This window comes from Rhinoraja longicauda, chromosome 3, assembly GCF_053455715.1.
Source record: "Rhinoraja longicauda isolate Sanriku21f chromosome 3, sRhiLon1.1, whole genome shotgun sequence".
NCBI lineage: Eukaryota > Metazoa > Chordata > Chondrichthyes > Rajiformes > Arhynchobatidae > Rhinoraja > Rhinoraja longicauda.
Genome location: NC_135955.1, coordinates 17,245,511 through 17,269,193, shown reverse-complemented (window position 1 = coordinate 17,269,193; position 23,683 = coordinate 17,245,511). Strand labels below are relative to the sequence as shown.

Here is a 23,683-nt window from a genome sequence, read left to right as displayed (position 1 = left end):
GGGGATTTAAACAAAGCGCTGTCAGCTACAGTGCTATGGGTTCTAAATAAAGTACCATGGGCTTTAAATACAGTGTTATGGGCTTTAAATATAGTGCTATGGGCTGTAAATACAGTGCTATGGGCTTTAAACATAGCGGTATGGGCTTTAAATACAGTGCTATGGGCTTTAAATACAGTGCTATGGGCTTTAAACATAGCGCTATGGGCTTTAAATACAGTGCTAAGGGCTTTAAATACAGTGCTATTTGCTTTAAATACAGTGTTATGGGCTTTAAATACAGTGCTATGGGCTTTAAATACAGTGCTATGGGCTTTAAATACAGTGCTATGGGCTTTAAATACAGTGCTATGGGCTTTAAACATAGCACTATGGCAACAGTGTTATGGGTCACAGATTGTTCGAGCAAAATTCTTGTATAACACCGGGCAAAATCTCCTCCTCCCCTGGAAGTCCCCCTGAAATTGTTGTGCCTAGGCTGGGTGAATCGGCAGATCTCATCCTCATCGGAACTTCTGTTGCCGATCAGCGGGTCGGATTTGTCCCCTGCGGCCGGGGCTCTGGAATTCCAGCCCGGCCGGAACCGGTAGATCTTTTCCCATAACGGAAATCTGCGGCCGACTCTGAGGGCTGGTACTGTCTGTCTCACCCCCCCCCCCCGGCAAAACGGATAATCCAGAAAGGCCCTGGATCCAAGGGTACCGGAAAATCGGTGGTGGACCTACAAGTGACGTTACTGCGGTCATACCTGATACACCTCCTTCTTTCTCTCAGTGGTAATGGAGGCTCCAGTTGGGTTTCCACCGTTTGGAATTGTGTACAGGAATTTCGGGATATTGGAGTCGGGATTCCTCACATCCGCCGGCTTCCATCTCGAAAGGATGTCGGACAGGGACTGGGGAATGATCCCATGTTGGTCACATGAGACGGCCAGGAGCTTGCACCCCAGTGGTTTGAGCTGCTCAAAACACAAGAGATCACATGGGACATTTATTACAATAAAGCCAGCAACTAGTTTAGTTTCAGTCTAGAGATACAGCGCGGAAACAGGCCGTTCAACCTACCGAATCTGCGCTGTCCAGCGATCACCGTACACTAACACTATCTGAAGCTGGACAGGGGTACCACAGTGATGCAGCAGTAGAGTTGCTGCCTAACAGCGCCAGAAACCCGGGTTTGATCCTGACTACGGGTGCTGTCGGTACGGAGTTTGAACGTTCTTCCTGTGACCACGTGGATTTTCTCCAGATGCTCCAGTTTTCTCCCACATTCTAAACACGACAGGGTTATAGGTTAATTGGCCTCTGTAAATTGTCCCTCGTGTGTATAGAACTAGTGTATGGTTGATTGTTGGTCAGCCGGGATTCGGTGGGCTGAAGGGCCCATTTCTACTCTGTGGCTCTAAAATAAACTAAAATAGCTATTTTTAAACTAAACTAGGCTTCAAAGGCTAAACTAGGCTATAAACTAGACGTTCAAAGATTTGCAACCTCTGAGTGAATGGCATTCCCCCATCCCAATCCCAGATCCATGACTCCTCTGTTCCTCCAGTTATTATTGTTTACCTTACTTCATCTCTCTCCTACTGTGGCATGGTGGCACAGCGGTAGAGCTGCTGCCTCGCAGCGCCAGAGACTCTGGTTCAATTCTGACATTGGGTGCTGTCTGGGCAGAGTTTGCACATTTTCTCTGTGACCGCGTGGGATTCCTCCGGGTGCTCCAGTTTCCTCCCACATCCCACTGACAGGAGAGTTGGTGTGTTATTTTGCCAAGGTAAATTGCTCGTGATCTGAGAGTGGCTGGTGAAATTTGAAAGGCTTTACAGTTGGTCTCTGGCAAAGAAGAACTTAAACACTTCTTACCGCGGCAATGGTCCCAGAGTACGTGGGGCATTCCAGAAGAACGTTGTCCCCAGGACTGATAAGCATCTCAAACACCTGGGAAAAGGGGGGAGAAAAAATTGATGCAAAGTTACTGATTAGTCACAGGCAAAGATACTAGAGGAACAAGATGGACTGCTCCATTGAAATCACCTATACTGGTGTAGAACGCAAAGGAGCCATTTTAGTAGGCAAAACCCGCCATTCGCTATGCCTCTCGCAGTGTAATCAGTGATTTGGGTATGTGTGATGATACCATTAAAATGCAGAATATATCTCATCCATCAATTCACAGATTTTTAATTTAAAAAAAAAATGTTTCTGCACGTTTCTGCCTCTAAAATGGCGTCATGACGTACTACGGTTTTTAGGGTTGAGTGATTTATCTTCTTCCTCTAGTATCTTTGGTGACAGGCTGGAGGATTGGTGAAGAGGCATCTTCTTGGTTATTTAGTTTAGTTTAGAGATACAGCGTGGAAACAGGCCCTTCGGCCCACTCAGTCCGTGTCGACCAATGATCCCTGCACATTAACATTATCCTACACACACTAGGAACAATTTACGTTTATATCAAGCCAATTAACCTACAAAATTGTACGTCTTTGGAGTGTAGGAGGAAACCAAAGATCTCAGAAAAAACCCACGCGGCCTCGGGGAGAACGTACAAACTCCGTACAGACAGCACCCATAGTCGGGATCGAACCCGGATCTTCGGTGCTGAAAATGCTGCAAGGCAGCAACTCTACCGCTGCGCCACCGTGCCGCTCATAAATTGTAATCATATTCACATCCCCCAGGAGAGTATCCGGGAACCAGAGAAGAAGGTGGAGGGAAGAGGAAGGTCAACGGTAAGAACATTCAATTATCCAATTTTAGGTAGTTAATCCACCCCCCTTCTCCCCTCCCTCTTCCTGTGCTACACCAGAATTTACACCCATTTCTCCCCACCCTCTTCACCCATATCACATCTTCTACAGTTGTACCGGGCCCTGGTGAGACCGCACCTGGAGTACTGTGTGCAGTTTTGGTCTCCAAATTTGAGGAAGGATATTCTTGCTATTGAGGGCGTGCAGCGTAGGTTCACTAGGTTAATTCCCGGAATGGCGGGACTGTCGTATGTTGAAAGGCTGGAGCAATTAGGCTTGTATACACTGGAATTTAGAAGGATGAGGGGGGGATCTTATTGAAACATATAAGATAATTAGGGGATTGGACACATTAGAGGCAGGAAACATGTTCCCAATGTTGGGGGAGTCCAGAACAAGGGGCCACAGTTTAAGAATAAGGGGTAGGCCATTTAGAACGGAGATGAGGAAGAACTTTTTCAGTCAGAGAGTGGTGAAGGTGTGGAATTCTCTGCCTCAGAAGGCAGTGGAGGCCAGTTCGTTGGATGCTTTCAAGAGAGAGCTGGATAGAGCTCTTAAGGATAGCGGAGTGAGGGGGTATGGGGAGAAGGCAGGAACGGGGTACTGATTGAGAGTGATCAGCCATGATTGCATTGAATGGCGGTGCTGGCTCGAAGGGCTGAATGGCCTACTCCTGCACCTATTGTCTATTCCTTCCTATGGCTTCACAATTCTTCTATCTTTATCTCATATATTTTGTCTTTTCATCTCTGCCCTATGTCCAACCATCTGCCTATCAATCCCTCCTCACCTGTATCCGCCCATCATTTACCCATCAAGCTCTGTCCTGTCCCTCCTCTCTTCCAGCTATCTCCCAACCCCCCACAATAAGTCTGTAAAAGGGTCCTGACCCAAAACATTGCCTATCCATGTTCTGCAAAGATGCCGAGTTACTTCAGCAATTTGCATCTTTATTTCCACATTCAAACCATTCCAACGTTGAAGATGTTTCTAAATGGATTTTATGAATGATTCATTTCTGGTCCTTTATGAAAAGACCTCACCAATTTACATATTATCAGATAACCCGAGTAATTTTTATACACAGGTTGAAAATATGTATTAGAATATCTCAAAATGAAAATCCCAAATTTGCTCCTGCATCTCCTATCCATTCCCTCCACAGTTGCTGCCTGACCCACTGAGTTACTCTTGTTTTAAGGTTTAAGGTGGGAGAAGGAAAGATTTAATAGGAATCCAAGGGGCAACTTTTATTTTGCACAAAACGGTGGTAGGTATATGGAACGAGCTGCCAGAGGAGGTAGTTATGGCAGGTACTATCACAACATTTAAAACACCAATGGTACATGGCTTAGGTTTGGAGGAATATGGGCTAAACGCAGACATATGGGCTCGTGCAGATGGGACATGTTGGTCGGTGTGGGCCAGTTGGGCTGAAGGGCCTGGTTCCATGCTGTATGACTCTATGACTCTAGCACTTTGTGTTCTGCTCCTTATCTATTTATAAAAGCTTCAGTACCACTTTTAATTGTACCTCGGTACACGTGACAATAATAAAGCCAACTCAACCCAAAACAAACCAACCCAAAGTCTTCTGTTGCTGATAGGAATTCAAGGTTACGTTGCACACTCATTCATCTCAGTTTCTCTCACCTTACTGAGCCCCTCCTGACTGCCGTTGGTGACACACAAGTCCATCTGGCCTTGCTCCGAGCTGTAGCTCATGGTTGGTGGATTGTGAAGCCTTTTCTGTAGATCCTTCATCCAGGAAATTAACTCTGGAATTCTGTAAAACACAAGATCGGACAGGTTAATTGGTCTCTGCCAATTGCCCCTTGTGTCCAGCAAGTGCACGAGAAAGTGGGGTAACATAGAACTAGTGTGAACAGGTGAAGGGCCTGTTTCTGTGCTGTCTTTCTGAAATAAGAACAATGGACCGCTGTGGAGAAAAGGGCACAGGCAAATAGGAATGGGTCTCTCAACCTGCCTTGCCATTCAACCTGATCACACCTGACCTACCCCAGGGCTCAACTCCCCTTCTGTCAATACCCCACAGCCCTCAATTGCCCGATCTTCCAAGCATTTAGCTAGTTAGACTTGGGGTTAGTTTAATACTAATGTCACATGTACTAAAATCAATAGAACAGTACAGAGCAGACCAGAAGAAGGGTCTCGACCCGAAACGTCACCCATTCTTTCTAGCCTGTCCCGCTGAGTTATTCTAGAGGGAGTAACCGGGATGAGACTGGTCATTGATTATGCTGATGGCTTTGCCAAGACAGCACGAAGTGTAAATGGAGTTAATGGAAAGGAGGTTGATTTGTGTGATGGCCTGGGCTGGATTCTTGATTAATAAGAGCATCAAAAGTTACGGGGAGGAGGCAGAAGAATGGGGTTGAGAGGGAAAAATAGATCAGCCATGATCGAATGGCGGAGCAGACCCGATGGGCCAAATGGCCTCATTCTACCCCTATATCTTAAGATGTCCCATTACCCTGCTGAGGGGGAGTATTGTAGAGCTCGCTTCATGGTCTCCTGGCCAAACATGATACTCATTCCACCCTTGATGGTGAAGCTGGCGCTCTCGAAGGGGAACATGTTGGGGTTCGGCATTCCTCCAGCCAGGGAGATCATGGTCGGCGGACTCTTCTGCTGCAACTCGGCTGAAAACAATCACAGGAAGACGCCCGGTCACACAGTGAATGGTAGGGCTCTGGGGAGTCAGATAATACTGCAGACAAATACAATCAAGCCAAACTCAAGTACAATTGATAGAGCAAGGCGGAAGATACAGAGTGCAGAATATAGTTCTCAGCATTGTAGCGTATCAGTTCCATAGACAAAGTCCAATGTCCGCAATGGGGTAGAGGTGAATTGGGCAATACCCTATTTCATGGAAGGGCCATTTAAAAGCCTGATAACAGAGGGGAAGAAGCTGTTCCCGAGTGTGGTGGTGTGCACTTTCAAGCTTCTGTACCTTTTGCCCGATGGGAATTGGGATAGGAAGGAACGACACTACAGTGGGTGATATTGTCAAGTCAAGTCAAGTCAATTTTATTTGTATAGCACATTTAAAAACAACCCACCTTGACCAAAGTGCTGTACATTGTCGCTAGCGAAGATGGCTGTGAAAGGTTGCAGCAGGATCTTGATCAGTTGGACATGTGGGCTGAGGAATGGTTTATGGAATTTAATACCGAGAATTGTGAGTTGTTCCATTTTGGGACGTCTAACATGGGCACGACCTACACAGTGAATGGCAGGGTTCTGGGGAGTCTTGTAGAGCAGAAGGATCTAGGAGTGCAGGCCCATAGTTCGTTGAAAGTGGCATCACAGGTGGATAGGGAGGACAAGAATGTTTTCGGCACATAGGCCTTTATAAGTCAGAGTGTTGAGTATTGAGGTTGGGAGGTCATGTTAAAAGTTATATAAGACATTGGTGAGGCCACAGTTAGAGTATTGTGTTCAGTTTTGGTCACCGTTTTATAAGAAATATGTTTTCAAGCTAGAAAGGCGCAGAGTAGATTTACCACTTTTCAAAAAGGGGAGAGAGAAAACGGGGAATTACAGACCAGTTAGTCTAACATCGGTAGTGGGAAAATGCTAGAGTCAGTTATTAAAGATGGGATAGCAGCACATTTGGAAAGTGGTGAAATCATTGGACAAAGTCAGCATGGATTTATGAAAGGTAAATCATGTCTGACGAATCTTATAGAATTTTTCGAGGATGTAACTAGTAGAGTGGATAAGGGAGAACCAGTGGATGTGTTATATCTGGACTTCCAGAAGGCTTTTGACAAGGTCCCACATAAGAGATTAGTATGCAAACTTAAAGCACACGGTATTGTGGGTTCAGTATTGATGTGGATAGAGAACTGGCTGGCAGACAGGAAGCAAAGAGTAGGAATAAACGGGTCATAGAAACATAGAAACATAGAAAATAGGTGCAGGAGTAGGCCATTCGGCCCTTCGAGCCTGCACCGCCATTCAATATGATCATGGCTGATCATTCAGCTCAGTAGCCTGTACCTGCCTTCTCTCCATACCCCCTGATCCCTTTAGCAAAAAGGGCCACATCTAACTCCCTCTTAAATATAGCCAATGAACTGGCCTCAACTACCTTCTGTGGCAGAGAATTCCACAGACTCACCACTCTCTGTGTGAAGAAATGTTTTCTCATCTCGGTCCTAAAAGACTTCCCCCTTATCCTTAAGCTGTGACCCCTGGTTCTGGACTCCCCCAACATCGGGAACAATCTTCCCGCATCTAGCCTCTCCAACCCCTTAAGAATTTTATATGTTTCTATAAGATCCCCCCTCAGTCTTCTAAATTCCAGCGAGTACAAGCCCAGTCTATCTAGTCTTTCCTCATATGTAAGTCCCGCCATCCCAGGGATCAATCTGGTGAACCTTCTCTGTACTCCTTCTAAGGCAAGAACGTCTTTCCTCAGGTTAGGAAACCAAAACTGCACACAATACTCCAGGTGCGGTCTCACCAAGGCCCTGTACAACTGCAGCAGAACCTCCCTGCTCCTAAACTCAAATCCTCTTGCTATGAATGCCAACATACCATTCGCTTTCTTCACTGCCTGCTGCACCTGCATGCTTGCTTTCAATGACTGGTGCACCATGACACCCAGGTCACGTTGCATCTCCCCTTCTCCCAATCGGTCACCATTCAGGTAATACTCTGCTTTCCTGTTCTTGCCGCCAAAGTGGATAACCTCACATATATCCACATTATATTGCATCTGCCATGCATTTGCCCACTCGCCTAATCTATCCAAGTCACTCTGCAGCCTCCTAGCATCCTCCTCGCAGCTAACACTGCCACCCAGCTTCGTGTCATCCGCAAACTTAGAGATGTTGTATTCAATTCCCTCGTCCAAATCATTAATATACACTGTAAATAACTGGGGTCCCAGCACTGAGCCTTGCGGTACCCCACTAGTCACTGCCTGCCATTCTGAAAAGGACCCGTTTATTCCTACTCTTTGCTTCCTGTCCGCCAACCAATTTTCTATCCACCTCAACACTGAACCCTCAATACCATGTGCTTTAAGTTTGTACACCAATCTCCTATGTGGGACCTTGTCGAAAGCCTTCTGCAAGTCCAGATATAACACATCGACTGGTTCTCCCTTATCCACTCTACTAGTTGCATCCTCGAAAAATTCTATAAGATTCGTCAGACATGATTTTCCTTTGGTAAATCCATGCTGACTTTGTCCGATGATTTCACCACTTTCCAAATGTAATGCTATCACATCTTTAATAACTGACATTTCCCCCACTACTGATGTTAGGCTAACTGGTCTATAATTCCCCGTTTTCTCTCTCCCTCCCTTTTTAAAAAGTGGGGTTACATTAGCTACCCTCCAGTCCTCAGGAACTACTCCAGAATCTAAAGAGTTTTGAAAAATTATCACTAATGCATCCACTATTTCTGAGGCTACTTCCTTAAGCACTCTGGATGCAGCCTATCTGGCCCTGGGGATTTATCTGCCTTTAATCCATTTAATTTACCTAACACCACTTCCCGACTAACCTGGATTTCCTTCAGTTCCTCCATCTCTTTAGACCCCCGGTCCCCCGCTATTTCCGGCAGACGGTTTATGTCTTCCTTAGTGAAGACAGAACCAAAGTATTTGTTCAATTGGTCTGCCATCTCCTTGTTCCCTATGATCAATTCACCTGTTTCCAACTGCAAGGGACCTACATTTGCCTTAACTAATCTTTTTCTCTTGACATATCTATAAAGCTTTTGCAGTCTGTTTTTATGTTCCTTGCCAGTTTTCCCTCATAATCTATTTTCCCTTTCCTAATTAAGCCCTTTGTCCTCCTCTGCTGGACTCTGAATTTCTCCCAGTCCTCTGGTATGCTACTTTTTCTGGCTAATCTGTATGCTTCATCTTTTGTTTTAATACTATCCTTGATTTCCCTTGTTAGCCACGGATGCACTACCTTTCCTGGTTTGTTCTTTTGCCAAACTGGGATGAACACTTGTTGTAGTTCATCCATGCGACCTTTAAATGCCTTCCATTGCATGTCCACCGTCAACCCTTTCAGCATCAATCGGCAGTCTATCTTGGACAATTCACGCCTCATACCCTCAAAGTTACCTTTTCAGAATGGCAGGCAGTGACTAGTGGGGTACCGCAAGGCTCAGTGCTGGGACCCCAGCTATTTACAATATATATTAATGATTTGGACGAGGGAATTGAATGCAACATCTCCAAGTTTGCGGATGACACGAAGCTGGGGGGCAGTGTTAGCTGTGAGGAGGATGCTAGGAGGCTGCAACGTGACTTGGATAGGTTAGGTGAGTGGGCAAATGCATGGCAGATGCAGTATAATGTGGAGGATTTAAACTAATGTGGCAGGGGGATGGGAGCTGGAGCAGAGAGACAGTGGGTGTAAAATGAGGGTAGAAGCAACAGGTAGCAAGGTGAAAAGTAAAAGTGGCAGGCAGACAAATCCAGGGCAAAAATCAAAAAGGGCCACTTTTCAACATAATCGTATAAGGGGTAAGAGAGTTGTAAAAACAAGCCTGAAGGCTTTGTGTCTCAATGCAAGGAGTATACGTAATAAGGTGGATGAATTAAATGTGGAGATAGTTATTAATGATTATGATATAGTTGGGATTACAGAGACATGGCTCCAGGGTGACCAAGGCTGGGAGCTCAACATCCAGGGATATTCTATATTCAGGCGGGATAGACAGAAAGGAAAAGGAGGTGGGGTAGCGTTACTGGTTAGAGAGGAGATTAAAGCAGTGGAAAGGAAGGACATTAGCTTGGAGGAAGTGGAATCGATATGGGTAGAGCTACGAAACACTAAGGGGCAGAAAACGCTAGTGGGAGTTGTGTACCGGCCACCTAACAGCAGTAGGGAGGTTGGGGATGGCATCAAGCAGGAAATTAGAAATGCATGCACTAAAGGTGCAGCAGTTATAATGGGTGACTTCAATCTACATATAGATTGGGTGAACCAAACTGGCAGGGGTGCTGAGGAAGAGGATTTCTTGGAATGTTTGAGAGATGGTTTTCTAAACCAACATGTCGAGGAACCAGCGAGAGAACAGGCCATTCTAGACTGGGTATTGAGTAATGAGGAAGGGTTAGTTAGCAGTCTTGTTGTGCGAGGCCCCTTGGGCAAGAGTGATCATAATATGGTAGAGTTCTTCATTAGGATGGAGAGTGACAAAGTCGATACAGAAACAAGTGTTCTGAACTTAAAGAAAGGTAACTTTGAGGGTATGAGGCGTGAATTGTCCAAGATAGACTGGCGATTGATGCTGAAAGGGTTGACGGTGGACATGCAATGGAAGGCATTTAAAGGTCGCATGGATGAACTACAACAAGTGTTCATCCCACTTTGGCAAAAGAACAAACCAGGAAAGGTAGTGCATCCGTGGCTAACAAGGGAAATCAAGGATAGTATTAAAACAAAAGATGAAGCATACAGATTAGCCAGAAAAAGTAGCATACCAGAGGACTGGGAGAAATTCAGAGTCCAGCAGAGGAGGACAAAGGGCTTAATTAGGAAAGGGAAAATAGATTATGAGGGAAAACTGGCAAGGAACATAAAAACAGACTGCAAAAGCTTTTAAAGATATGTCAAGAGAAAAAGATTAGTTAAGGCAAATGTAGGTCCCTTGCAGTCAGAAACAGGTGAATTGATCATAGGGAACAAGGAGATGGCAGACCAATTGAACAAATACTTTGGTTCTGTCTTCACTAAGGAAGACATAAACCGTCTGCCGGAAATAGCGGGGGACCGGGGGTCTAATGAGATGGAGGAACTGAGGGAAATCCAGGTTAGTCGGGAAGGGTGTTAGGTAAATTAAATGGATTAAAGGCAGATAAATCCCCAGGGCCAGATAGGCTGCATCCCAGAGTGCTTAAGGAAGTAGCCTCAGAAATAGTGGATGCATTAGTGATAATTTTTCAAAACTCTTTAGATTCTGGAGTAGTTCCTGAGGACTGGAGGGTAGCTAATGTAACCCCACTTTTTAAAAAGGGAGGGAGAGAGAAAACGGGGAATTATAGACCAGTTAGCCTAACATCGGTAGTGGGGAAAATGCTAGAGTCAGTTATTAAAGATGTGATAGCATCACATTTGGAAAGTGGTGAAATCATCGTACAAAGTCAGCATGGATTTACCAAAGGCAAATCATGTCTGATGAATCTTATAGAATTTTTCGAGGATGTAACTAGTAGAGTGGATAAGGGAGAACCAGTCGATGTGTTATATCTGGACTTTCAGAAGGCCTTCGACAAGGTCCCACATAGGAGATTGGTGTACAAACTTAAAGCACACGGTATTGAGGGTTCAGTGTTGAGGTGGATAGAAAATTGGTTGGCGGACAGGAAGCAAAGAGTAGGAATAAACGGGTCCTTTTCGGAATGGCAGGCAGTGACTAGTGGGGTACCGCAAGGCTCAGTGCTGGGACCTGTTATTTACAGTGTATATTAATGATTTGGACGAGGGAATTGAATGCAACATCTCTAAGTTTCCGGATGACACGAAGCTGGGTGGCAGTGTTAGCTGCGAGGAGGATGCTAGGAGGCTGCAGAGTGACTTGGATAGATTAGGCGAGTGGGCAAATGCATGGCAGATGCAATATAATGTGGATAAATGTGAGGTTATCCACTTTGGCGGCAAGAACAGGAAAGCAGAGTATTACCTGAATGGTGACCGATTGGGAGAAGGGGAGATGCAACGTGACCTGGGTGTCATGGTGCACCAGTCATTGAAAGGAAGCATGCAGGTGCAGCAGGCAGTGAAGAAAGCGAATGGTATGCTGGCATTCATAGCAAGAGGATTTGAGTTTAGGAGCAGGGAGGTTCTGCTGCAGTTGTACAGGGCCTTGGTGAGACCGCACCTGGAGTATTGTGTGCAGTTTTGGTCTCCTAACCTGAGGAAAGACGTTCTTGCCTTAGAGGGAGTACAGAGAAGGTTCAACAGATTGATCCCTGGGATGGCGGGACTTACATATGAGGAAAGACTGGATAGACTGGGCTTGTACTCGCTGGAATTTAGAATACTGAGGGGGGATCTTATAGAAACATATAAAATTCTTAAGGGGTTGGAGAGGCTAGATGCGGGAAGATTGTTCCTGATGTTGGGGGAGTCCAGAACCAGGAGTCACAGCTTAAGGATAAGGGGGGTCTTTTAGGACCGAGATGAGAAAACATTTCTTCACACAGAGAGTGGTAAGTCTGTGGAATTCTCTGCCACAGAAGGTAGTTGAGGCCAGTTCATTGGCTATATTTAAGAGGGAGTTAGATGTGGCCCTTTTTGCTAAAGGGATCAGGGGGTATGGAGAGAAGGCAGGTACAGGCTACCGAGCTGGATGATCAGCCATGATCATATTGAATGGCGGTGCAGGCTCGAAGGGCCGAATGGCCTACTCCTGCACCTATTTTCTATGTTTCTATGTTTCTATAAATGTGAGGTTATCCACTTTGGTGGCAAGAACAGGAAAGCAGACTATTACCTGAATGGTGGCCGATTAGGAGATGCAACAAGACCTGGGTGTCGTGGTACACCAGTCATTGAAAGTAAGCAAGCAGGTGCAGCAGGCAGTGAAGAAAGCGAATGGTATGTTGGCATTCATAGCGAGGGGATTTGAGTATAGGAGCAGGGAGGTTCTGCTGCAGTTGTACAGGGCATTAGTGAGACCACACCTGGAGTATTGCGTACAGTTTTGGTCTCCTAATCTGAGGAAAGACATTCTTGCCATAGAGGGAGTACAGAGAAGGTTCACCAGATTGATTACTGGGATGGCAGGACTTTCATATGAAGAAAGACTGGATAGACTCGGCTTGTACTCGCTGGAATTTAGAAGATTGAGGGGGATCTTATAGAAACTTACAAAATTCTTAAGGGGTTGGACAGGCTAGATGCGGGAAGATTGTTCCTGATGTTGGGGGAGTCCAGAACCAGGGGTCACAGCTTAAGGATAAGGGGGGTATTTTAGGACCGAGATGAGAAAACATTTCTTCACACAGAGAGTGGTAAGTCTGTGGAATTCTCTGCCACAGAAGGTAGTTGAGGCCAGTTCATTGGCTATATTTAAGAGGGAGTTAGATGTGGCCCTTTTTGCTAAAGGGATCAGGGGGTATGGAGAGAAGGCAGGTACAGGCTACCGAGCTGGATGATCAGCCATGATCATATTGAATGGCGGTGCAGGCTCGAAGGGCCGAATGGCCTACTCCTGCACCTATTTTCTATGTTTCTATGTTTCTATAAATGTGAGGTTATCCACTTTGGTGGCAAGAACAGGAAAGCAGACTATTACCTGAATGGTGGCCGATTAGGAGATGCAACGAGACCTGGGTGTCGTGGTACACCAGTCATTGAAAGTAAGCAAGCAGGTGCAGCAGGCAGTGAAGAAAGCGAATGGTATGTTGGCATTCATAGCGAGGGGATTTGAGTATAGGAGCAGGGAGGTTCTGCTGCAGTTGTACAGGGCATTAGTGAGACCACACCTGGAGTATTGCGAACAGTTTTGGTCTCCTAATCTGAGGAAAGACATTCTTGCCATAGAGGGAGTACAGAGAAGGTTCACCAGATTGATTACTGGGATGGCAGGACTTTCATATGAAGAAAGACTGGATAGACTCGGCTTGTACTCGCTGGAATTTAGAAGATTGAGGGGGATCTTATAGAAACTTACAAAATTCTTAAGGGGTTGGACAGGCTAGATGCAGGAAGATTGTTCCCGTTGGTGGGGAAGTCCAGAACAAGGGGTCACAGTTTAAGGATAAGGGGGAAGTCTTTTAGGACCGAGATGAGAAAGTTTTTTTTCACACAGAGTGGTGAATCTGTGGAATTCTCTGCCACAGAAGGTAGTTGAGGCCAGTTCATTGGCTATATTTAAGAGGGAGTTAGATGTGGCCCTTGTGGATAAAGGGATCAGGAGGTATGGAGAGAAGGCAGGTACAGGATATTGAGTTGGATGATCAGCCATGATCATATTGAATGGCGGTGCAGGCTCGAAGGGCCGAATGGCCTACTCCGGCACCTATTTTCTATGTTTCTATGTTTCCAGGACTCGAGAGCCTAAGCTGTAGGGAGAGGTTGAGCAGGCTTGGACTCTATTCCTTGGAGTGCAGGAGGCTAAGGTGATTTTATAGATGTGTACAAAATGAGAGGAAAAGATTGAGTAAATGCACAGTCTTTTGCCCAGAATAGTGGAATCGAGAACCAGAGGACATAGGTTTAATGTGAGGGGGGGAAAGATTTAAGATTTCTTACACAAAAGGCGGTGGGTGTATGGAACAAGCTGCCAGAGGAGGTTGTTAAGGCAGGGACTATTGCATCATTTAAAGAAACATTTAGACAGGTACTTGCATAGGGTAGGTTTAGAGGGATATGGGTGAAATACAGGTGGGAGGGAAGAATGCAGATGGGGCATGTTGTTCTGCAAGGGCAAGTTGGACCGAAGGGCCCAATTCCATGCTGCATGACTCTAGATTATCAGGCCATTCTTTTAGAGAGGGAGGGTGTGTTTGGTTTAGTTTATTATTGTCACGTGTAACTAGGTACAGTGAAATGCTTTTTATTGTGTGCTATCCAGTCAGCAAAACAACTACTGTATATATGATTACAATTAAGTCATCCTGAGTGTACAGATACAGGATAAAGGGACTAATGATTAGTGCAAGATAAAGTCTGATTAAAGACAGTCCAAGAATCTCTAATGAGGGAGATGGGAGGTCAGGACTGCGCTCTCATTGGTGATTGGATGGTTCAGTCGCCTGATAACAGCTGGGAAGAAACTGTCCCTGAATCTGGAAGTGTGTGTTTTCAAGCTTCTGTACCTCTTGTCTGATGGGAGAGGGGAAAAGAGGAAATGTCCAGGGTGAGACTGGTCCTTGATTATGTTGGTGGCCTTGCCGAGGCAGCATGAAGTGTCAATGGAAGCAAGGTCTGGGCTGTGCCCACAATTTTCTGCATTTTTTTGCGGAGGAAGGAAAAAGGAGGAGGGCGAAATGAGGGGAGAGGAAAAAAAATAGTGATCTTTACACTAAAAAAGTGAGAATTAGACCTAATTTACTGGCCTAAATGTAATAAAAAAGGAGCAGCAGATGCTGGTTTATACCAAATGTAGACACTAAATGTTGGAGTAACTCAGCGGATTATGCAGCATCTCAACCCGAAAGGTCACCTATCCATGTTCTCCAGAGATGCTGCCTGTCCTGCTGAGTTACTCCAGTATTTTGTGTCTATCTTTAATTTATCGGCCTGATAGCTTGTCAGTGGTGGTTTAACCTACAGGTATTAATCTGTGACAAAGTTTAATTGCACTTTGAAATACCTTTGAAATGAAAGCTGGGATTGAATCATTAAATCAGGTTGGACTAACTTGATTAATTGGACTTGGGTACATGGGACACAACATCAAAGTCTGGAGCAGGTGAATTGTCCAGTGGAGAAGATGGACTCAAGATTGTGGATGTTTCATGCTAGCAAGTGTGAGGTGCTTTGTGAAGGGAGGTGTAAATTAACTTGTGGAATATTTGAAGAGATGTATACACAGCTCCTTAATGTTTGCAGGAAGGCAAATGCAATGTTAGCATTTATTTTTAGAGGACTAGAATATAAAAACAGGGTTGTAAAGATTAGGCTTTTTTTTAAAAACACAACAGAATTGAGCGGAGGGTTTTTAAGGCACTGGCCAGACCACATTTGGAGTATTGTGATCAGTTTTGGGCCCCGTATCTGAGGAGGAATGTGCTGGCGTTGGAACCAGAGGACATGGGTTTACAGTGAGAGGGAAAGATTTAATAGTAGCCTGAGAGGCAACTTTTTCACTCAGAGTTTGGTAGGTATATGGAATGAGCTCCCCGAGGAGGTAGTTGAGGCAGGTACTACACAGCACTTAAAAGACACTTGGAACAGTACATGGATAGGAAAGAGGTCCAGAGGAGGTTTACGGGAATGATCCCAGGGATGATTGGGTTAAAATATGATGAGCGTTTAACGGCACTGGGCCTATACTCGCTGGAATTTAGAAGAATTTGTGAAGGGAGGTGTAAATTAACTTGTGGAATATTTGAAGAGATGTATAGTGAAAGGCCTGGACAGAATGGATATGGAATGTTTCCACTAGTGAGAGAGTCTGGGACCAGGGGGCACAGCCTTAGAATAAAAGTACGTACCTTTAGAACGTAGATGAGGAGGAATTTCTTTAGTCAGATGGTAGCAAATCTATGGAATTCATTGCCACAGAAGTTTGTGGAGGTCATTAGATATTTTTTAAAGCGGAGATTGACAGATTCTTGATTAGCAAGGGTGTTAAAGTTTATGGGGAGAGGGCAAGAGAAAGGGTTGGAAGGGAAAGATTGATCAGCCATGATTGAATCTCGGAGTAGACTTAAAGGGCATGGATAAGTTGGACGAAGGGCCTGTTTCTGTACTGTATGACTCTCTGAGTCTTTACAGGACACCAGGGTACATAATCAAGGTAACATGTATACATTAGAGGTGTGCTTGTATTGGATGTTAGTGAGTAGCCTATAACGCAAGTAACCCAAAATGTCTAAAGTCCAGCTTTTCCATTTTTTTTGTGTATTAATATTTACCTCAGCACTTGTTGATCATTACTATTTTTAACAGAATGTATACAGCCGCTTTAATCATAAGACTACATTCCTTCCAGATCGGATAGAAAGCCAAGTGTCATCATTTTAATACATGACCAGAGTGAGGTTGTAGGGAGAAGGCAGGAGAGTGGTGTTGTGAGGGAAGATTGATCAGCCACAATTGAATGGCAGAGTAGCCTCAATGGGCCGAATGGCCTAATTCTGCTCCTATAAGTTATGAACATAATTTAACTGAGAAAGTGAAAGAAATGCAGGACACTTGAAGGAATGTTTATGCTATAATTACTAATTAGAGGCACAAGAGACTGCAGATGCTGGAATCCCGAGCATAAAAGCAAACTCAGCAATTCAGGCAGCATCTGTGGAAGGTAATGGACAGATGATCTTTTGGGTCCTGACCCTTCCTCAGACTGGGTACTAGTTTGGTTTAGAGATACAGCATGGAAATAGGCCTTGCAGCACACCGTTCACAACAGATTTATGATATCCCCACGTTCTCATCTGCTCACTGGGGGTAATTTACAGAGGCCAATTAACCACATCAGGGATGTGGGAGGAAACCGGAGCTCCCAGAGGAAACCTACGCGGTTTCCACAGTGAGAACGTACAAACTCCAACATAGACAACATCTGAGGTCAGGATCGAACCCAGGTCTCCGGCGCTGTGATGCAGCAGCTCCACCTACTGTGCTGCCCTTTTTGGATTAGGACCATTCTTCAGACTTTTGAAGGATTTTGAGGGCCTGAGCTATAGGGAGAGGTTGGGCAGGCTAGGACTTTATTCCTTGGAGCATAAGAAGCTGAGGGGTGATCTTGTAAGGATGTATGAAATCATGAGAGAAATAGAAAGGGTGAATGTACACACACTTTTACCCAGGATGGGGAAATCAGGAACCAGTGAGGAAAGGGGAAAGATTTAATAGGACGTAGGTTTAAGGTGAGAGGGGAAAGACTTAATAGGAACCTGAGGACAATGTTTTCACTCAGAGAGCGGTGGGTGTATGGAATGAGCTGCCAGAGGAGGTAGTTGAGGTAGCAGCATTTAAAAGACACTTGGGCAGGTACATAGATAGGAAAGGTTTAGAGTGATATGGACCAAATGTAGGCATATGGGATTAGCTTAGATGGGGCATCTTATTCGGCATGGAGGATTTGGATGAGGGCCAGTTTCTGTGCTGTATGACTCTATGGGTTTTACAAGAGACAGGACATATAATCAAGGTGACATTAGAGGTGTGCTTGTCCTTGGTGTCAGTGACTAGCCTATTACACAAGGAACCCAAGTCTCTAAAGTGCAACTGATCCATATATTTTTGTGTATTAATATTTACCCCAGCACCTGTTGATCATTGCTATTCTTGACAGCATGTATGCAGCAACTTTATCATAAGACTACATTCCTTCCAGTTCGGAATAGAAAACCAAGTGTCATCATTTTAATACATGACCAGAGTGAATTCTGGTTTAAACAATGTGCTATGGATCGTAAATTAGAAGCAGTCATAACTTAACAGTTGTTAATTATTGGACTAGCAACCTAGAAATCTGGCCTACTGAATCAGAACATGGCACACGTGACAATAATGAACTGAACTAAACTAAAAACTGAAATTTAACCCCGAGAGACTTGGCACAGTGGTAGAGTTGCTGCCTTAAAGCACCCAGGATCTCGGTTCGATCCTGACTACGGGCGCTTGTCTGTACGGAGTTTGTACATATTCCCCGTGACCTGCGTGGGTTTTCTCCGAGATCTTCGGTTTTATCCCACACTCCAAAGACGTACAGATTTTTAGGTTAATTGGCTTGGTATAAAATGTAAATTGTTCCTAGTGTGAGTAGGATAGTGTTAATGTGCGGGGATCACTGGTTGGTGCGGACTCGGTGGGCCGAAGGGCCTGTTTCCTTACGTTATCTCGAAACTAAACTTGACACTTGAAAATGCAAATACTGGCATTTTGAGCAAAACACAAAGTGCTGAAGAAACTCAACGGCTCAGGCAGCATCTGTGGAGGAATGGACAGGTGATGTTTCAGGATGGGACCCTTCTTCAGACTTGATTATATTAAAGGTATATGACATAGGATAAAACTGCTGGATGAAGGCACTTATAAAATGGTTGCGTGTTGGGGAGACAGGGATCAACATCAAAGCTTCTTCAGGATGATAGGAATCCACATTTTACTGTGCCATTCTGAGCCCTGAGAATTCATGCGAGTCGAGCACAGAATGCTGGAATAACTCAGCGGGTCAGTGGTGCAGCGGTAGAACTGCTGCCTTGCAGTGCCACAGACCCAGGTTGGATCAGTTGGGCATGTGGGCTGAGGAATGGTTGATGTAGTGTAATGCAGATAAGTGGGAGGTATTGAATTTTGGGAAGTCAAACCAAGGCAGGAGCTTCACAGTGAATGGTAGTTGTTGTAGAACAGAGGAGCCTTGGAATGCAGGTGTTGTATGACTCAGTTGGAAATGTCAAAGACTAGAGGGCGTGGCTATAAGGAAAGAGGGGCAAAGAAGATGTGCAGGACAAATATTATTTTACAAAGAGGGTCGTGGTGCCTGCAACATGCTGCCTGGCATGGTGATAGAGGCAGATATGATAGTGGCATTTAGGAGCCATAGAGTATGGAAACAGGCTCTTTGGCCCAACTAGTCCATGCCGACCAAGATGCCCCATCTAAGTTAGTCCCATTTTCCGATGTTTGACCCATACCCCCCCTGAACCTTTCCTACGCATGTAACTGCCCAAGTGTCTTTTAAACACTGTTATAGTATCTGGTCCAACTATCTCCTCTGGCAGTTTGTTCCATCTACCCACCACCTCTGAGTGAAAATGCTGCCTCTCAGGTCTGTATTCAATTTTATCCCTCTTTACTTAAACATATGTTTTTGATTCTCCTACCGTGGGTCAAAGACTCTGTGCATTCCCCCTATCTATTCCCCTCATGATGTTATAAGCCTCCATAAGATCACAACTCAGCCTCCTGCGCTACAAGGTATAAAGTCCTAGCCTGCCCAACCACTCCCAATAGCTCTTTCAGGACTCTGGTCAACATTCTAGACTTCAGCCAACTCTCCTGATCCTGGTGATGGTTGTACCCTTGGCCCACAAAGCCAGCAATACACGGCAAAACCTTGCAAGCACATGGATCTGGGTGGAATGTGGTTGAGATGTAGGTTCAGGAATTAAATTGAACCAAGGCATGGGTTTAATGATTCTTATTGCTAACTCTGCCCCTCCTGAAAATGGGGGGGGTATCCTCATTGGAACCTACCGAATAGTGAAAGGCCTGGATAGAGTGGATGCGTAGAGGATGTTTCCACTTGTGGGAGAGTCTAGGACCAGAGGGCACAGTTTCAGAATAAAAGGATGTACTTTTAGAAAGGAGATGAGGAGGAATTTCTTTAGTCCGAGGGTGGTGAATCTGTGGATATCATTGCCTCTTGCCTGGTTATAGAGGGGAGAAGAGGGAGTGAGACTCTTTCTTGATTATGGAGTCAATCGAAGGGAGGTTGGTTCTTGTCTGCACTGGGTTCTTGATTATTAAGGGTATCAAAGGTTACAGGGAGAAAGCAGGAGAATGAGGTTGAGAGGGAAAGACATCAGCAATAATTGCATGGCAATGTAGACTTGATGGGCTGAATGGCCTAATTCAGCTCCTACAACTATGAACATTCTCTTTACCCTGTTTTAAATGCAGCTACTTTTAATGCAAGACTAGCAACAAAACTTACTCAATGCTCTGATGGGCGATATCCTTCGAGCTGCACTCACTGCATTGATATATCGTGAGTAGTTCATGATTATGATGAAGGTTTACGGTGTGATCTAACGGACTAAGATAGTTGAACGAAACCTGTGGAGAGAGAAACCTGGTTATTGAATCAGGTCGTCATTTCAGCGGACATGATTTTTAACCAGTGCCTTTCCTAGTGAGAGGTCGCAGTGTTGATTTCCCAGGGGAAAGCAGTGAAGTCAAACAGGGCGGCACAGTAACGCAGCGGGTAGAGCTGCTACCCCACAGCACCAGAGAACCAGGTTCCATTCTGACCTCGGATGCTGTCTGTGTGGAGTTGATATGTTTTCCACATGACTGCATGGGCTTTCTCTGGGTGGTCCGGTTTCCTCCCACATCCCAAAGACATGCGGATTTGTAGGTTAACTGGACTCTGTAAATTGCCGCTAGTGAGCAGGGAGTGGATGTGAAAGTGGGTTAACATAGAACTCGGTGGCCGAAAGGCCTGTTTCCATACTGTACTGCTAAACTAAATTAACAGTGGAGCTGTTACCTGAAGAAGGTGAGAGGGGACAGATTTAAGATGGACCTTATTGGCAACTTTTTCACCAAGAGGGTAGCCAGGAATGATTTGGCAGAGGAAGCCGTAGAAGCAGATACAATTACTCTCAAAAGATTTTGGACTGATAAATAGATACAAAGGGCTAAATGTCATAGGAGCAGAATTAGGCCATTTGGCCCATCGTGTCAACTCCACCATTCAATTATGGCTGATCTACCTTTCCCTCTCAACCCCACTCTCCTGCCTTCTCCCCATAACGTTTGATACCCAGGGCCGGATTAAGCTAGTGTGGGGCCTGCAGCTAGGGTTGCCAACTTCATAACTCCGAAATACGGAACAAGGTGACGTCACCGCCCTGCGCTCCACGTGACCCCACCCAGCCAGCGGTCACGTGCTCCCGCTCCACCAATGGAGGCCGCACGGGCCGGGAGGTGGGGTGCTACGCAACCTCCATTAGGCGTAGCCTGGTCCTAGTGTCCGGAGGTTAGGGTTGCTAACTGTCCAGTATTAGCTGGGACATCCTGTATTTTGGGCTCAATTGGCTTGTCCCGTATTAGGCCCGGACGCTGTAGGCCCAGACAGTGTAGGTAGGATTTGTCTCCGAGGAAGACGCTTGATCCAGGCTGCGAGAAGACTACGACTCCGTGGAGCAAGACAGCGACGAGCCAGGCCCTCAACACTCGGTGGAGGGGTGGATCCTGTATGTGACCGGGGTCCACGAGGAAGCCACCGAGGAGGATATCCATGACAAGTTTGCCGAGTACAGTGAGATCAAGAACCTGCACCTCAACCTGGACCAGGGCACCGGCTACCTCAAGGGCTACGCTCTGGTGGAGTACGAGACCTCGGCTTCAAGGAGGTGCAGGTGGCCATGGAAGGTTTGAACGGGTCGGAGCTGGCCGGGCAGCCCATCAGCGTGGACTGGGGCTTCGTCAGGGGGCCCTTAGGAGCAGGGGCAGAGTGGCCACAGGAGAAGCTGGAGCCCGAACCGAAAACGTCACTGAGCCGGGACGGAGTGCGGAGCGACCGGCGGGACGGAGCGGTTCGCACAGCGCCGGGGACCGAGACACGCCCGCAGATCGCCGTGCCCAAACTGAGCCGTGCGTTGCAGGGGCCATTTAAACCCAGTCGGGATATCGTGGGGCTGTGGAGAGGGTGGGGAGGGAAGGGCAAGGTTGGCTTGTGCAAAACAACACTCAGAAATAATTTTAGTTAAAAAAAATCTTCAGTCTGAAGAAGCATTTAGTGCGGGGCCCTCGAAAATGCGGGGCCCATAGCACATGCTACTTTTGCTACTAGGTTAATCCGGCACTGTTGATACCCTTACAAAATGAGAACCTGTCGATGTCTACTTTTAAAATACCATATTGGCCTCCACAGCCATCTATTGCAATTAATTCCACAGATTCACCACCCTCTGACTAAAGAAGGTTCAGAGGGCTATACAACAAATGCAACTCACCCAGAATTCTAACGCTGCATGGCCAAGGTTGGCCAAGGTTGTCCAACACAAACAATTGATTTTTTAACCAAAGCATTGTACAAGTAAAAAAAACAAGCTCCCTGAGGGTGAAATGCAGCTCACAGTATAACTGCAGTTCCTTGCACAGCAGCAGAAACAGAAATTCTGTTTAGTTTAGTGTATTATTGTCACATGTAATGAGGTATAGTTAAATGCTTTTTTGTTGTATTGCATCCAGTCAGTGACAAGAATATACATGGTTGCAATCAAGCCATTCACAGTACATTTACAGGATAAAGGGGATGTTTAGTGCAAGATAAAGTCCAGTAAAGTACGATTAAAGATAGTCCGAAGGTCTCCAATGGGGTAGATTTTGTTTTAGTACAGCACGGAAACAGGGCATTCGGCTCACCAAACCCGTGCCGACCAGCGATCTCCGCACACTAGCACTATCCCGCACACTAGCACTATCCCGCGCACGCATACATGAGCAACAATTCACAATTTCACCAAAGCTAATTAGCCAACAAATCTGTACATCTTTGGAGTGTGGGAGGAAACCAGAGCATCTGGAGAAAATCCACGAAGTCACAAGGAAAGCGTACAAACTTCATACAGACAGCACCTATCGCCAGGGTCGAACCCAGGTCTCTACCGGTGCCACCTTGATGGTAGGGCAGGACAGTGATCTAGTTGGTGAGAGGATGGTTCAGTTGCCCCTCTCTATCAGGGTACCACATCTATGCCACTAATTTCCCTGAGAACCACCTATCCCACTACCGCAAATATCTCCAACCAAATGCATTATTTTTTTTTAAAACGCTGCTCTTTACAAACTAAAAGTACAATCAAATACTGAAGGGTCCCGACCCCGAAACATCACCGATCCACGTCCTCCACAGATGCTGCCGGGTTACTTCAGCACTTTGTATTCTATTTTGTAAAACGCAAACAAATGATTTGTTTTTACCAGAGCAGGCAGCTGGATACGCCAAAAAAACGCAACAGGCTCTCAGACAGTGGATGAAGTACAGCCCACGGTAATAACTGCGGTTTCTTGCACAGCGAGATGAACAGAAATCCCTGAAATAAATGTTTCAAAACAAACATGACAATCCCACCCACGTTAAGCAAGTGGATTGGACAGCTGTGGGAAATCCCTAAACCAGTCAGGAAAGGCTGACGACTGCGCCCAGGGCTATTTAGGGACATGAAATGCACATCAGCATGGCTTCAAGGGACATGCATGGCTGCAGCTAGGGGGCTAGGGGGCTAGGGGGCTAGGGGGCTAGGGGGCTAGGGGGCTAGGGGGCTAGGGGGCTAGGGGGCTAGGGGGCTAGGGGGCTAGGGGGCTAGGGGGCTAGGGGGCAGGGGTCTAGGGGCTAGGGTCAGGGGGGCCAGGGGGCTAGGGTCCAGGGGCTAGGGGGTAAGGGGAGGAGGGAGCTAGGGTCTAGGGGCTAGGGGGTTAGGGGTTTAGGGGCTAGGTCGAGGTCCATGTTGTGAGCAAACGCTCACACTGCTCTGCATGCAGCGCTTCTCTTTGGCCACTCTCCCCTGCACCGGCT

The 23,683-nt window shown here is 46.0% G+C and overlaps 1 protein-coding gene across 2 annotated transcripts in view; it reads right to left on the bottom strand.

Annotated features, from left to right (window-relative positions):
• Positions 1 to 23,353, bottom strand: part of aadat (aminoadipate aminotransferase) — a 49,626-nt gene extending 26,273 nt beyond the window's left edge. The window contains exons 1-6 of one of the 2 annotated variants that reach the window (XM_078432131.1): positions 23,089 to 23,353; positions 20,093 to 20,214; positions 5,241 to 5,409; positions 4,400 to 4,532; positions 1,863 to 1,937; positions 749 to 958 (exon numbers count right to left, since the gene is read on the bottom strand). In XM_078432131.1, the coding sequence (XP_078288257.1) occupies positions 749 to 958; positions 1,863 to 1,937; positions 4,400 to 4,532; positions 5,241 to 5,409; positions 20,093 to 20,159 (654 nt within the window). In that variant the 5' untranslated portion in view covers positions 20,160 to 20,214; positions 23,089 to 23,353. The remainder of the gene's footprint in view (positions 1 to 748; positions 959 to 1,862; positions 1,938 to 4,399; positions 4,533 to 5,240; positions 5,410 to 20,092; positions 20,215 to 23,088) is intronic. The other variant, XM_078432138.1, reaches the window with a different exon arrangement.
• Positions 23,354 to 23,683: the final 330 nt, after the last annotated feature.